We start from the raw sequence: 17,385 nt of genomic DNA on the forward strand, positions 1-17,385 counted from the left end.
ACTACCTATACAGCCTCAATTGACTACCTAAACAGCCTCCATTGACTACCTATACAGCCTCAATTGACTACCTATACAGCCTCAATTGACTACCTAAACAGCCTCAATTGACTACCTATACAGCCTCAATTGACTACCTAAACAGCCTCAATTGACTACCTATACAGCCTCAATTGACTACCTAAACAGCCTCAATTGACTACCTATACAGCCTCAATTGACTACCTAAACAGCCTCAATTGACTACCTATACAGCCTCCATTGACTACCTATACAGCCTCAATTGACTACCTAAACAGCCTCCATTGATTACCTATACAGCCTCAATTGACTACCTAAACAGCCTCCATTGATTACCTATACAGCCTCAATTGACTACCTAAACAGCCTCCATTGCCTACCTAAACAGCCTCAATTGACAACCTAAACATTGCTTAGAGAATAAAGTTTCATTGTAGACATATAAACTATCATTTCTGTAACTTAAGGAGGATTAAATAAACTTACAATCTAGCTGTTGCTTTTGCTAGGGCTTAAATGTAATAAATGTGATAGGTCATACTGACTGCTGAATTATGCAGCATTGAACACATCTACTGTGTGAACAGACTATTCAACCACTATATTTTCATTCCCAGAGGGCGACAAGTCAGGCCCAGTGTCGGGGGGCACCCACTCCAGCTGGTCAGCCTGCACCTAGTGTCACCTCCCTAAACCTGGGCGAGCAATTAGAGAGCCCGCAAGTGGACATGAGGTTCTACAATGACCTCATGAACTGTGTGCCACAGGAAAGCGTCAGTGTTCCTCTTGTCATGAACTGCATGCTGGAACAGGTAAGTCTTAATTTGTTCTCTATTGATATAATGCCTTAAATTGATTTTGACCAGCCTCGAAAATAGATGTAACCCAGAATTGACATAATTTGTGTTTTTTATTGGGAAATGTTTATTGGTTGGTCAATATTTTATAAAAAAAAAATGCTTCTGACCAATCAAATCTCTTGAATATGCAAACATGCCAAAAGATAACCTGTCTGCCGCTGCTGGTCATCTTTTTAATGTGAACATAATTATTTAATGCAGTTAAAATATTCAATTCTTGTGTACTGTTAACAGATTGAAGCAACGCAGCAAAATATTGATCCACCCAGTGAACAGAAGCCCCCGCAGCGCGCCGACGGGCTCAACTCCGACCTAGCCAAACATCTAAGCTCCCTAGCATTCAAGCTGGCACTTACTGAGGAGGAACATGTTGTAAGGGCTTCACTCAACAATTTGGTTTGCCTAGTCTTATGTATAAATAAAACATGACGTCCATATTGTATAACAAGCAAGTGGTTGTGATGTCATTGTTTATTTTAATATTGTGTTCTGATTGGATAAGCTTGAAACCTTTAACCAATGATTTACAACATTACAATTATTGTCTATTCTTTTATAAACACATAAGTTGTGGTATAGAGAACTTTGATGATTTTTAATCGTGATAAATAATCATCTATGTTTTCTTTTATTTAAATTTATATATAACATATCCACAGGCCCTGTCGTCAGTACTATCTCTACCAGAGCGGCCACCAGAGGAGTTCAAACAGCCACTTCTGGTAAATCCACATGATGACATTACGCAGCGCACCCACCATCTGAAGGCAATGTACGGCTTTGACCCGGAGAAGGTCGAAGAAGACATGTTGAAGAAGTTGAAGGTGTCGACGATGCTCCAGCTTCCCCGGCCTACCTCCAGTGTGGCGCGGGAGCGGGCAGCCAGACTGCAAGAGCTTGTACATTTCTGTGCAACTGACGGGCTTGTTCAGTCAGGTTAGAATAGTTGAGTTTTAATGGATTTTTGTATATATATATATATATATATATATATATATATATATATATATATATATATATATATATATATATATATATATATAATATTATAACAGTTCAATCCGCTAGTTGGGTGGGTGGGGTGAGGGAGATTCCACAATGGTTTGAACCTCCATCTGGCATAAAAATGTCATTCCTAGTAGAGCGAAATATCAAAATAGTACCAGTGGCTACATCACATGGGATTTGGCTACCTTTTCAAGTGCTTCTTTTGATTTGTTCAACTTTTTTTTTCATAATTGCAGCAATTCAATACAAGTTTCTTGGTTAGATGATGATCATAGAGTGTATAAAGTACATTTCAGTGAGAAAAAAATTATGTTTGGCCTTACAATCTTGATTATAAGGATTGAACTGTCTTATACAAAGTATCGGTGAAGACAAATATTTTTGTATTTCCTAGTATGTTGAGGTCAACATTTATTCACAGAAATAGATCGAGCCTTCAAGCAGTTTGTGTTTGAGTCGATGGACTTTGCAACGACCGACTCAAATGGATTCATCATCACACGGGACAGTGAGGGCCTCGAGCACACAGCCGTACCCTGGGACGACCCTTATCCGTTCTTCAAAGGGATGATACCAAAACATGAGAAAGAATCTGTCAGGATGAGTCCTGTCTCGGACGAGCGCTCAGGTACTAAACTGGACAATTTTTTTTTAATAGAAACAGGTGGTTTGGTTAGGGTTTTGAACTATAAATACACTCAAATAAAATTAATAAAGGGTCACTTATTACAACAACCATTTGTCAACATTCAGATTTCATTATAACTTTCATATAAGCCCCTTGGTACACAACATGTTCTTCAAGGCAGGCATCTGTTAATTTGCACCTTACTTGGAGAATAGGCTTCCATCAGAAGTCTGAGATGCAAGTTCAGTATACTGATATTTCACTGAAAACATGTTCAATAGGTGACCCTTCATTGATTTTGTTGAGTGTATTTCTAAGCACAATACCTGGGTTGATTGTTTCCCTAATTTTCATGAACTTGAACTTAACAATTTCAAATCCTACCTGTGCGGGCTCAATTTTTTTTCTCATTTTCATGATACAAGATACAAAAATCTGGTACATGCTAACAAGAAACATTAGCTTAATGAGCTTTTTTCTGACATGATCTCTCCTTTAATTTACCATTGGAGCTGTGATTTATTTTTGCTTTGTTTTAGTTATACGTCTAACACATAATGAACTATTTGAGACTTGAGAAGCTATAACTCAGTACAGAATCTGGAAACAGAGTTTGGAAGTTCTTATTTCTTCCCATTCTTTGATATGGAAATTTAAATCTTCATTTGGCTGTTTGTTCAGAACTTTTTTAAAAATAACAACGTTGTTAATGCCATTGTTGTTCACTTTCAACTAAGAAACAACTTCGCCCAAGTCGCCCCCTCGCGAGAGCCCTCGCTCTGGAAGTTTAATTACTTCATTTGTATCTGCTGTATTTTTTATAGTATTTGAGACAACTGTTTCAGCTGTACTTTTTATATTTAAATATGTGAGCACATTATCAAATATTTAAGGTTAAAAAGTTAACAACGATGTTGTTAATCATTGTTAACTTTAACAAAGTTATGAACAATCGGCCCATTATTCTATTGTACTTCAATTTTATATTTTGTCTGCTATCAGAAAAACGAGGTCGGTCTAAGTCTAAAAAAGGTATTGAAAAAGTATTTATAAAACACCCTATAGTTCAGTTCTAAGTTTATTGCATGTATATCAAAAGCCTTTTTTCAAATTCTTCGTTGTCATGTATATTCATAAAGCCAGTTTCTTACACTGATGTTTTTACACCAAACACCATCTGTAATTATAAAATTGCAAAAGTTCACATACATTTATTCACAAAATGCATATCAAAGCACAATGATATTTTTTTCTTTCATTTTTTTCCATCAACAAATTGGTTGTGTAATTTTAATTTATTTGATAGATATTGTTCAATTAAAGTTTGCTTTATTTTTTATAAACAACTGATTTAACAGTATTCATTTCATTATTTTATTAATGTTTTACCTACTATTAAACTGAATAGAATGTATTTTTTCATCAATTCAGTTCCCATTCTATGATTTTATCTCTACATTGTTTATAACATACAATGAAAAAAAGTTTTGTATTTTATTTATTTATTTTAAATCATTATTTATTCAACTTTTTCCTGTCTCCTTGTATACTTTTATCATGTTATGAAGCTGAATCCAGTAACTTTCCTATTAAATTGTCATTCGGAACACCTCTGCCATTTTCCATTGAAAACAATTGTAACCTATGATATATATGGGCGGTTTTCAATGTCAAAAAACTTTACATTTAACTTCTCTGTGTAAGTAGCTGATAGCGTAGCAAAGATAGCAGTTAATCTTAATGACTTTACTCTTGGGAATCTTAATTATTTATGCAAATACACAATTCCCTGGCATTCAATTTAATTTTAACTTTGAGTAATACAAAAGACACATTAAAAACACTTCACAGTAGATTATTTTATTATATTTAAGAAATATATCACACCACTGAGGGTCATATGACATTATAAGGACCGGCCAGTCAGCCACCGAAAGTGTATATGGACCGAGGCGTTAGCCGAGGTCCATTCACCTTCGGGGGCTGACTGACCGGTCCTTATAATGCCATATGGCCCAAAGTGGTGTGTTATATTTCTTATATTATACCGAACATTTTTCATTACCATTAAATATTTTTAAAGCGATGTTTACAAATGTGTTTTATTGAACAAAGCTAATAATGTTTACTTGCGACAAGTTTTCGCCGTTGTGAAAATAGCACACGTACCAATTGTATGACGTCAGCGGTCCAATTTATTACATTTTTGGTGAGGTCTGGACCGGCCAAAATAAAATATGGACCGCTGACGTCATTAAACTGGATTTTCATCAAAATACAGTGATATACGGACCAATCGAGTTTATATATACAAAGAAGGGACACATTTATGTGAGGTATAATATTATATAATATAACTGTACAATAAATTAATGTTATTAACTAAAATTTTACAAACTACTTCTTAACTGATGCAGCATACATCCGAGGTTGATTTTGGTTAAAAATGGCTGAGGAGTTCTTATTGATTAAATTGTTTTATCATTTTCCAAAAAAAAAATCAAAAATAATTTTTTACAGAATTGACAATTATGTTCTGTGAAACTGAAAATTACTGGTTCCTTTATTACTTGTCTTGGGTCTTATTAAAAGTATTTCAGTTAACATCTTTTCTTTTATTCTTTTTATATATTTTCTGATATATTCATTTTATTTTGTCTCTTATAGAATTGATTCTTTTTTTTTCCCAAGCTGCTGGTTATGTGTTAATTTTGTTATGATTCAATCCTAAAGGCAAGGGGATATAACTCTTACTAAAACCAGATAAATTGCTTCTTTAGGGGCAGAATCAGACCTATTTAACTCCCTTGGTTCAGACACACCCCCCATGTCTGACCCGGGGGATGTCCCCACCCCCCTCACACCCCCTCCTGCTCCTAGACCAGGCCCTCCTGTGGGAAAAAAATCACCCACTCCTGGAAAATCGAAGAAATCCCGCTCGGATTCTGCTGACAGTGGAAAAAAGAAGGGAGGCAAAGGCGGGAAAAAATCGGGAAAACGTAATAAACATGTGGATATGTGTTTAACAAGTGTTCAAAGTGGTGTATGCTGAAACCTTAGTTTACAGCTAGCTTACCAATGATAACAGTGGTTTACGCCAATACCTTAGTTAACAGCTAGCTAACCAATGTTAAAAGATTGCCCGAAAAAAACTAACTTTGAAGTGCTGTATCATAGCTGTTGTTATTCCTAATACATTTGTTTCATAAAAATTATATAGTTTGATAATAGGACAAGAAGGGAAATATAGGATGCATGTTATGTTATGAATTATTAGAAACTTGTATGTCAGGCCACACCAATTTAAAGTTTTGTTATAACAAATTTTGACCAAAAATAATTGAAGTCAGTGGGGGAAATAAAAATAAGAATACCAAATTTCTCATTTAGTTTTAAACAGGAGACAGTAAACATACTTATTTCCCATAAAATTAATTCTTGATACTAGAAATGTTGAACATTATGTTCCATCCAAGTGCAATTTCAAACTTGTTGAACTATTAAGTGAAATATAGAAACAGGCAGTTAAACAATTTATAAATATTTTTTTTGGAAATTTAAAAAAAAAAATATGCTGAAAACAGACATACAAAATATGAATTTGGTGTGGCCTAACACTATACTCGGCTAGATTTAATACCCTTAAACACAATTTGTTACTTTTAGACTACATGTAGTTTTAGATAACAGTGATAAAATATTTGAACAATGGTTGAATAGTATTTTTTTATAAGGAAAATTGTTGTCAATGGTCAATTTTCTTTTAGTTTATATTTCAGAAATATATGTGTGTCTAATTTCTGATAAATGAACATTTATATTCAAGATATTAGAATTTAAAAATTTGCCCCTCTTCAAGATATATGTTGTTTTAGATTGTCTAAATATGTCTTAATGATTTATTTGCATTCTTTCTTTGCTTTTTGATGAATTTTAATAAGTCATTCCTTCTTTACTTAACTCTAATATATTTTTGGTATAGCTTACAAATATACTAAATGTTGTGATGGTTTGAATTGCTTTGCTTATTTTTTAACTAATACTGTAGTTCGGTTTAATTTTGCGTGGCCTTTTTTCCACAATTGTTTACTAAAGTGAATTTCATACATTTTAGAATTTGTATGCTGTTATATAATTATTGCCTATTGGTTAATTTATTAATTTCATTATATTAACCATCTTAGATTTCACTTGGTTTTAAGAAGTGTTTTGATTGGACTGTAAAAAATAACTGGCCAATGGACTGAATTGAATCACTGAGGCGTGTCTAAGGACAAGGAAAAGAATAATATTGAATATGGCCCCTATTCGTTGGTTCTCAAAGAATCGCAAAAATTAAACCCTCGCAAAATTGAAGCATTCTATGGTAGTTTATTTTTGTAAATCGTATTTGTGCTTATTTAACGTATTTGTGCTTATTAACCGTGTATTTGCTGTTGTTTTGTTTAGTTAGGATCCAAGTGGAAGAACCAGGTTAAGGAACTAATATTTAGAGGAGTAGTTTTCTCTCGTTCTGTGAAATAATCTAATATAAATTGTACATGAATTATCCTAAAATTGCAGTTACCAAAACTTGTCTACTATGTTATTGTTTATATTATTTTGGCTTTAATTAACCATTTTAATTTGTATAAGAACGGCACAGGAAAATTGCTGTGTAGTTGTCCAGTAAAGCCAAAAATATAATAACGATCTTAGTATTGGCATGAATGTCTCTACATAAGTCAGCGTTATTATGAACTCACTTAAAAAAAACTAATTTAAATCTCATATGGATTGGTTGTTTTCTTCAAAACTATTCTAAAAAAATAATCAGAATTAGCCTGGCGCTCACATTGGTGGAGAAATGAGCGAAAAGAATCAATTTTACATTAAATTGAAGTTTTCAAAATTTATGTGATAAATTCCCCCCCAATATTGAAAATATGATTAAATAAAAATAAGATTATTTCACGGAAAGCTTAGTTATTTAACACTATAACCAGTAGAATATTTCTGAAATTATTCTTATAATTTTAAACAGCATCGAGATCTGTTACTTTCTATTTAATCATTCTTTCTATGTCTCTTACATTAGATTTATCTATCTTTAATCTTATCTATTTGATATAATGCTTTTTCTGGTTAATTCAAAGATATATATATAATATTTTAACAAATTTAAGGTCTGCCTATCTTTGTATGTGTTTTATCAAAGGCTTTTGTGTTATCATGAGACACCATCACACAAAAAACAACATTATTTGACCCTCATGAGACAGAGAGATTAAAAATGAAAGATAAAACAAACAATAAGTCATGCATATATTACAATATTAATTATCTTACATTTCAAGTATGGTTTTCCTGCTTTTTGACTTGATTAAGAATATATTTATTACGTATTAGGCAACTGACTGAGGAAACAGAAAATTGTGTATCGGACAAAAGATCTGTTGCTTTTGCTTTGGCAGTGCTGACCTTGTTAAGTTGAATTGGGTTTTTTTTCATTGCTTTTGTAGTTAACAAGCTAACTATTTAATCTTTTTTAATTATTTTGTAACAATTTTTAATATCTAGCAATTTTCTGTCCTTTTCTGAGATTAATATTTTCACATAAATCTAATTAACTTAGCTTCATTTAATTCTTAAATAACATAATGTAGCATTTAAATATAATTAAGAAAGTATTTTAACTTTCTAGATTGTCTGTATTTCAAAGAAAAAAGTTTAAGTATTGTAATAGCCTTGGTGTCCTTTAATCATCGGCAATGGTGGTGTGCAAAAGCTTTAAGATGGCAAAACTCAATAATGTTTCAAGAATGAAACCTGGTACACATGTTGCAACAGACAATATGCACAAGTATTGAGCACAACCCATAACTCTACTTTTAATAATTGGCAAGTTTTGTTGTGGTGTGCATAAGCTTTAAGATGGCCAAAACACAATAATCTGACAAGAATGAAACTTGGTACACATATTGAAGGCAATATGCACAAGTATCGAGCAAACCCCATAAACAAGCTCAAATAATTGTCAAGTTCTGCCCCTTGTTTCAACTGAAAATCAACTACAGATGAGAATTTGTGTTCCCACAATAGCTTCTTCTTTTTTTTTTTTGCTTCTGATATATAATTTTTCTTTTCTTGCTTTTAAGTTAAATTTCTTAGTTTTTTAGAATATTAAAAAAATCTTTGCATTTAATACTGAGTCTCTTTAACTTCTATGGGTTCTTTTTTAACTCATTTTGCTCATTGGATTTTATTGCAGTTTTATTATATTTGAGTTAAGTATGCTTAAATATGATTGTACAGAGAAATGATAAACTGACCATTTTTCTTTAGGCTCTCTTTGATAAATAGTGAGTTTGCAGTTGCTTGACCAATACTTTTTTATTTAACTAGATCAGATGGTGGACTGGGAATATTTTCTAATGATGATTTTTAAGGGATGAATTTAACACAAAAAGAAACACCATTATATTTATCTAATTTGCTCCGAGTCCAAAGTTAAAAACCCCCACCTAAGTAAAGGAATTTTTAGTGAGTTCAAGGTCAGTGATTTCAAGGTCATTAAGTTGGTAAGGTCACTGCAAACTTTTATTTCTTTCAGCATGGCCTAAATGTATTTATTTTTCTATTTTTGATATTTATTGTATTTATTTCTTCAGGTGCTCAGTCCCCAGCTCTTTCAGAAGACCAAAAACCAGCTTCCCCAGTGGAAAAGGAGCCTGGGTCACGCTCCTCCTCTTCGGATAGTCGGAAAGGAATCCTGCGACCTTCTTCAAGGTCAAGCTCTCGAGATGGTCGGAGGTCAAGGTCAAGGTCTCCATCAGGTGAGTTTGGGTGTTAGAGATTATTACTCTAATTCATTAATAATTTTATTCATCATATTAAGTTCATCGTTTTTAAAAATAAGAAAACTAGTTGAGGTATATATTACAGGCTTTAGTAACTTATTTTCATAGCCAAATTGCTCGCTTAAACAAAATAAAAAAGAGTTTATGGTGATTATCATATTTGTCATTTTCTTTAAAGTCTTGGCACTTGAAATTACACAAATTTTTCCTGAAAAAATTAATGTGCCTAACTTGATCCTGTTTTAAGGGACTGACGATTGTTTGATAAATTGGGGCCAGGGGCCGCTTCATTAAAGGATTTTTGTTGTATCTTCAATTTACTTAAGTCTATAAAAACATCACAAACGGCATTAATTCATTTTTTCCATTTCTTTAACTTTATGTTCCTTTTTAGTACTAAATGCTTAAGTAATTCACACAAACATGTAGCTAGTAAATATTGAAACTATGGCACTCTAAGTTTCATATCAATATATACAACTAAGATCTTTATTGAATAGTCCCCCTGTGCTCTGTAGTTGAGTTTTAATGACAACTTTGAAAGTTATTGCGGATTAAAGGATAAGCCAGAAGATGTGCTAAAAATTACCATGCCTTAATTGTTGTAGTGACTGCTAGAATTTAAAAAATATGTCTTTCTAGTTGTGTAAAATTTCCTGGGAAATAAGGGAAACTAGGATAGATATACAATACAGAAAAGATCTTTACTCAGAATTTGGTGAAGGGAATTCAATAATTAAAAGCTTAAAAGATACAGAAATTTTGGAATGTTTTCTTTGAGTTATGTGTTTTCTGAAACAAGGTTGAGAAGCTGTTGTTTGATTTAATGTCTTCATGAATTAAGAACTGAGTTTGAGCCCCAACAATTGTGGCGTCCCAAATGGGTGCATGAATAAGTAGTTTATAAGTACTGGTTTTCACGACCCAGCTTGTAAGCTGTCTTAACTATCAAGGGAAAATACATAAGTATTATTATATAACAATATCAGACTTGTGAATTTATTTTGAACGAAAAACATTTCAGTTGACGACAAAAGATTGTCTTTGATATCAGGTAGTTTGAAAGCATGATACAGACTTTGATTCAGTTTGAGAATTGTTTGTTTTCACAGTTAAAAATTCATTTACACAGTCATTGAAATTAGCACAAGCCCGCAAGCCCTGCAAAATCTAAATTTAAAATAAGCACTGAGGGCTTCTTATAGTCAAGTTATGTCAAACATTCACTCATACCATAATGTTTGGCAAATTAGTTATATACAATATATATACATTGCATGGCCGCCGATACATGTTTAGATTTTGAATGTGATACCCAACATTGGTATCAGGGAGATTGTAAAATTTCTTTAGAGAGAGTAAAAAATTGTTGGCTTTTCTTATTTTGATGACTGTTTTGATGTCTTACCATTACCAGGGAGTTCCATTCTTTTCTCTGAGCATGCCATTGAGAGTTTTCTTAGAACCTTCACGATGCGACTAATTCAAAAACATTGAAGTCATAAATAACCTTACTTTCTTCCATCATTTTTCACTGTGTGGTATGAAAACTTTGCTGAAATCTAAAACAAAAATGCATGCCCATATTTCAGCGGGTGGACGCCGTCATTCTCATATGTCAGGTAGGGTTGTCCCCCTTATGTCCAGCGGGATAGGGAAAGATAACTGCCTCAGTTAACACATGTTCATGTCTTGTATAATGTTACAACTCTGTATTGTTTATGCATGGATATTATGTAATTGGGTATTTCTGGTGATGTTGTAGCTGTCTATTGGCCAAAGTGCAGTATTTCTTATATGGTATAGTAGCTGGTGAATGAAAAAAGGGCATTAACTCTTAATCAGTACAGTAGCTTTTGTTTATCAGCTGCTGATTGGTCAAGGGAGAGGAACTATAAGCCAGTATATTAGCTATTGCTTGATCAAAGGGTAGTTACTCTTAACCAGTTCAGTAGCTGTTGATTTACAAAGGGTAGTAACTCTTAACCAGTATAGTAGCTGTTGATTGAACAAAGGGTAGTAACTCCTAACCAGTATAGTAGCTGTTGATTGAACAAAGGGTAGTAACTCTTAACCAGTATAGTAGCTGTTGATTGCACAAAGGGTAGTAACTCTTAACCAGTATAGTAGCTGTTGATTGAACAAAGGTAGTAACTCTTAACCAGTATAGTAGCTGTTGATTGAACAAAGGGTAGTAACTCCTAACCAGTATAGTAGCTGTTGATTGAGCAATTGGCAATAACTTTAAACCAGTATAGTGGTTGTTGATTTATCAAAGGGAAGTAACTTTAAACCAGTCCAGTAGCTGTTGATTGAGCAAAGGGCAGTAATTCTAAACCAGTACCAATGCTGTCGGTTGTTAATTGAACAAAGCACAGTTCTTAACCAGTAGCTGTTGATTGATTCTTAAATGGCAATAGAGTTCAGAGGCCCTCAGCAGTGTGTATTCATTATATTCATTCTATCCTCAACATATATATTTGTGTAACTTACATTTTATTTCTGTTACACCGTCATATGCATGGTCATAATTATGTTGATGTGGTAACAAATTAACTCGCTAACAAGTGTGTTTATTTTTAATATAATGTGGGAATGAAACAGAAATTACTAATATGGATATGTATGTGGGTTGTAGTGATTGTATATGTCTTGTTTCAATGTTTATATGTATGTGTTTGTTATGTGGTCATTTTCAGTGGTCAGATTTGCGGATCGCAGGGTGTCAGGTAGTGCTGGGCTTATCAGCATAACAAATATCCAACCTGCAATCTCTCTCTTAGTCTTTACATATATTTTGAAACAAAAATAAATGTGCAAACAATGCGTACATTTTATTGAACTTTTTTTTTATATATTACAAAATTCAGATTTATTTCTAATCTTTTTGATAGTTATGAAGAACTTCAAAGTAGAACAGTAATATAGATTGATATAATTACAGAAGGTCCTTTTTCACGATTTTTTGGTTTAAGTCAACTTTGCAAAGATTGGAACTTTTGACTCCATTTCTAAATCATAAGAAAGCACCAGTGAAATTAATATTTTGTAAGGTTTTTTATATTGGGACCTGATCTATTTTTAAAAATTGAGAAAAGAAAATAAACCCTCGCAAAATAAAAGCATTCAACAGTACTTATAATTTGCAATGTTTGCACCTGTATTTTTGTTTCAAAAATAAATTAGCTCAGCCATGCAAACAGTCACATTTTAAGAGAATTTTATAATGAAAAAATCTAGTTGATATTCCTAGTAAATTATATCAAAAAAAAAAAAATTCAGAAAAACAAAAAGTCTAATTGAAATTTTAAAACTGTTTTGATGGTTGGGATTCAATGCATTTCAAACTTCAACCAGTTGTATAAAAAGCACAGACCATATTGCTCTAATTTATTTATTCATGTATTTTAGACGACGCTTATATGATGCTTATATTATTTCATATAAATTATATGTAACAAATTAAATGTCATAACTGTTGTTGTTGTTTTTTAAAATTAGCATGAGTAGTGATGTATTGTGTTTCATTTGCTGTAGAACCATTGTTTAAATATTTGGGTAAATTTTCCCTTCTTTATCCATCCATCATAGAACCAAATGAATGTTAATTGGGTAATTTTTCCCTTTTTTATCCCTTCGTTGTATAAGAGGTAATATATTATGGATTTACCTGCAGCAGGTGGTAGAATGGCATCCACTATGTTTTTAGTTCCCTTTTCTGAAAAAGATTTTGTCCAATCATCACCAAACTTGGACAATATATGTAACTTTAATGCAGAACATATCAGCCAAGTTTAAAAATTGTCACATCAGAGTTATGGTCCTTCTATTGCTTAAATTACAGGAGCTAAATGCTTCCAGTGTTCTTACTGGGGAAATGTTTGTCATCAAACTTGGACAATTTGTATATGGGCAGACTATCTTGGCCAAGTTTGATAGCCAGAATTATTGCCCAAGTCATTTCAGAGTTATGGCCCTTCAATTGCTTAAATTACACAGACTTTTATGTTTTCACTGCATTAACTCTGGAAGATGTTGTTTGATAATCTGTAATGAAACTCAGTATGAGCATTATAACATAACAAGGTTATTTATGGAGGAAATATGAAACTTTCCAATGAAAATAGAAGTTCATAGAAACTTTTAACTTAAAGATTGATGATATGATTCCAAAATTGCTTGACCATATATAGCGAGATCTGGCCCCAGTATCCTGAAAGAACTTATGTCAAATTTCAATCTCAAACACAACTCATTTTACCTCGAGATTTGGCTTCAAGTATTTTCGTGTTATTGAGGCCAGGTGTTATGAACACATTTCAGCAAAATTAAGTCAGAATTGTTATCAGTTCTACAGCAGGAGAAACACACATTAGTTCAGTTTGAATGACAGTACTTGCATATCATAAAGTACAGTAAATAAAATATAGTTGGATGTTCTTGACTTAAGGCCAATATAAATGAATTGCTAGATTTTCATCCAATTTTTTTTTTAATGGGGGCGGGGGGGGGGGGGGGGGTAACATTTTATTTTTTATTTATTTTCATTTTTCGTAGGTGACAGTTTTACCATTGAATATGAGTTCATGCTCTTTCTGATTCCATAAGGGACTGTATACATGTGTTTTAGACAAACCATGGACACAGTAGCAACACATTGACACCATAGGTATGGATAAACGCTGTTCCTGGACAGTATCAGGCCAATACAGACCCTAGTTGAACATATTTTTTTTATTCAATAAAATTCATTGGGCAGCCGGAAAAGAGGGTGGGCGGGAATGAAAATCTAGCAATTAATTTATAGGTGCCTAAGCTATGCTTTTTTAAGTATATATGTAGAAAAGTCAATTATGTATTTATTGACTCAAGAGCAGAGAAAGAATGAAAAATAAACAATGGCAAATCATTTTATTGGCACTTGAAACAAACTATATTTTTATGCTGGCCTTATATAGTAATACTTAAATGTTTCAGAATTCATTACTGTTAATATTTCCCCAAGTAGTTTTAACTGTATTGTTCTCGTAGTTAGTAGTTTAAATATATTAGACAATTTCTTTGAAATTCTTCCATATTTATAACAATTGTTTAAATTTTAGGTCTTTTAGTATTAGATTTTAACATTTCAAAAATAGATGTGTTTGTTGATGCATGAAAAATTATCCTTACCTTCAAAAGCTGAAAACAATACTACCGGTATTTTGTTGACCCTCTGCCGCGGCATCATTGTTCAAAACACAATATTATTATGAAATTGTAACTTAAATCAATGAAGTATTCATATTTCCTATTTTATTTTATAGCATGTAAATTTACAAAATTTATAAATGCCTCATTTTGACAATTTTATATTTAACCAACAAGTGATGTTATATTAACATACTTTTATTCCCTGTATCACTCACAGTGCACTTTGAGGCAGACACAGAGGGCCACACGATCGCTCACGTCAAAGATGAGGAAAAGGGAGAAGAAGAGGAAATTCTTGGCGGGAAAACTACTGAGGAGTCGATGAATGAGATCGTTGATGCACAGAAACGACAGCTCGACCAATGGTGCTTTGCGGAGCACTATGACAAGAAAGTTCTCCTACAGGTGAGTCTGGGTTTGTTTATTGATTGTACAATTTAAATTATCACAAACATGGACAGCACTATTATGATGATACTTAACATATGCATGTCATCATAAGTTTAATAAGCTTTGATTAAACCACAAATAGCCTCGAATACAGTAATATTTTTGATTTCCAAATAAGACCTCAGTACCTTATGTTATTTTTTAATTTGACTGTTTTGTAAGTGAATGGTTACAGTATATTAAAAAAAATAACAAAAATGAAAGACGTTTCCCAAAAGTGCCTAGAAAAAGGGTTAAACAAGAGGTTTAATGATTGAATGTACAAAAGCAACAACACTTATTGTCCCAACAGGTGTTGAAGTCAGCGATGTACAAGCTGCCGTATGTGGACACATACTATCACAAGCGCGATCATTCACTGATGGTAGTCCTCCACAGCCCCCATAATCCCGAGTTCCAGAACCATGAAGATTGGCACACAGAGCTACACTCCAACATCGGCTTCAGGTAGGGCTGGGGGAGTGTGTGACATAAGGCTACATTCAACCATTACATAATATAAAATATATACACATGCTACCAAAAACACAAACACTTCCTGACAGCCCCCATAATCCCAAGATCCAGAACCATTGTGACTGGCACACAGAGCTACACTCAAACATTGGCATTAGGTAGGGCGGGGGAATGTGTGACATAAGGCTAAATTACACCATTACATAATTGGGCTTTATCTTGTCTGTTTTCTGAGGTATAATCAGTATTTTCAACTTGGTCATGCAAAGACCTCAAAATAACCATGGCCAAAGTTCAAGTTTTTTTTCCTCAGAGTTTTATTGCAACAGAAGGCAGATCCCACAGGTTTATATATCAGAGGGACTCGCTGGAGGAGGAAACCGAATACTGTGGGGCCAATGCATTAAGAATCTTATAGGCAATTTTGTTCTTAGAAGGGATTCAAAAATGTGCAGTATGTAATTGTTGCAAATCTCTCCTAAGTATGAAATGATTCCTTAATTAGGATTCTTAATGAAATGGCCAACAGGCGCACATGCTCTGAGGTGGTGTTGTAAAAGTGAGAGTAGTTTAATTTAACCCAATCTGAATTTTAAGTTAATTCCTCCAAAGTTATGACAGGAAGTATCTAGACTATGTTGAGTATTCAAATAGTGGTTGTTAAAGAATGAGGCAGCCAATTACCATACCAACTTGCTCTTAGAGGATCAAGAAAATGCATTAATAGTATAATTTAACCTTGAATCTTATTTCAATGTTTTTACTCTTCTGAATCTGACAGGAACTATCTGGACTTTGTTGAGGACTCTATTGGTGACTGGTTAAAGGAGGAAGAAGCCAAGTACCATGCTCAAGTGCTCTCCGAGGAGATTGAGAAAATGAGACAAGACGAGGAAAGCGCCTCAAGGCTCGCTGAGAGAAACGCCAAAAAGTCATCCAAAAGATCTGCTAGTAAGAAAATTGGTTAACTTATGTCAGTATAAACCAACAGATTGAAATGGGAGCTCTCAAAAAATTTGATAACTTAAACTTAAGTTTGTTCTGCTAGCCAAAATAGTTCTGATTATAAAATACAATGAACCATCTTTATTTCAGCGTCTAAGTCTAAATCTCCCAAGGGATCACGTGCCAGCAGTCAGGAGCGACCGTCTTCCGCCAGCAGCAACATTTTTATTCGGGACGGTTCCCTGAAGGCTTGGAAGATCGAGCAAGACCGCATCAAGGGAGAGGAGGATGAGAAAGAGCGAGTCCGAAGTGCGAAGAGGACAAAATCTCCCAAGGCCAAGGTTAGAGCAAACTGTTTTTGCATTTTTATGGATGATTTATTCTAGATTTTTATGGATCAACAGTCATTGAAATTAGACAATAATAACAAGCCCTGCTATATAAAATTCAGAATTTGAGCAAGCCTGAAAAATATTTTACCAGTGCAGGGCTTGTGGGCTTATGTTAATTTCGACCACGGGATCAAAACTGGATTTTTATGGAGTAGATTATTTTGAGAAATAATGAGTCCAAAGTGCAAAAAGGTCAATTCTCCTGAGGTAATAATAAAGTAAGAGCAAACTGTTTTTGAAAGTTTTATGGTTTAACACTAAATTTTTATTGGTCAAAACTCGATTTTTATGGAATAAGAGTAAATTAAGATGAGAAAGAGCGAGTCCATAGTGCAAAATGGTCAATTCTTCCTAGGCCAAGGTAAGAGCAGACCTTTATTGAAATGTTTTTGGTTTAACAGTAGATTTTTTTGGAGCGAAGCTGGATTTTTAAGGTCTACGAGTGGATTTATTTGTGAAAGAGAGAGTTTGAAGTGCAAAAAGGTCAAAATCTCCCAAAGCAAAGGTAAGAGCAAATTGTTTTTGCAATTTTTATGGATTTATACTAAATTTGTATGGAATAAGAGTCCATTTTTTTTTGAGAAAGAGCATGT

The 17,385-nt window shown here is 33.4% G+C and overlaps 1 protein-coding gene across 1 annotated transcript in view; it reads left to right on the forward strand.

Moving 5' to 3' along the window:
• The window catches only part of LOC128238551 (sperm-associated antigen 17-like), a 49,680-nt gene that overhangs the window by 11,153 nt on the left and 21,142 nt on the right, over positions 1 to 17,385 (forward strand). The window contains 13 exon segments of the mRNA XM_052954591.1: positions 639 to 664; positions 666 to 833; positions 1,116 to 1,253; positions 1,541 to 1,817; positions 2,311 to 2,517; positions 5,298 to 5,516; positions 9,168 to 9,332; positions 10,949 to 10,978; positions 12,056 to 12,085; positions 14,767 to 14,954; positions 15,292 to 15,446; positions 16,237 to 16,406; positions 16,551 to 16,741. Of these exon segments, the coding sequence (XP_052810551.1) occupies positions 639 to 664; positions 666 to 833; positions 1,116 to 1,253; positions 1,541 to 1,817; positions 2,311 to 2,517; positions 5,298 to 5,516; positions 9,168 to 9,332; positions 10,949 to 10,978; positions 12,056 to 12,085; positions 14,767 to 14,954; positions 15,292 to 15,446; positions 16,237 to 16,406; positions 16,551 to 16,741 (1,964 nt within the window).

Source organism: Mya arenaria, chromosome 6 (genome assembly GCF_026914265.1).
Source record: "Mya arenaria isolate MELC-2E11 chromosome 6, ASM2691426v1".
Classification (NCBI taxonomy): Eukaryota; Metazoa; Mollusca; class Bivalvia; order Myida; family Myidae; genus Mya; species Mya arenaria.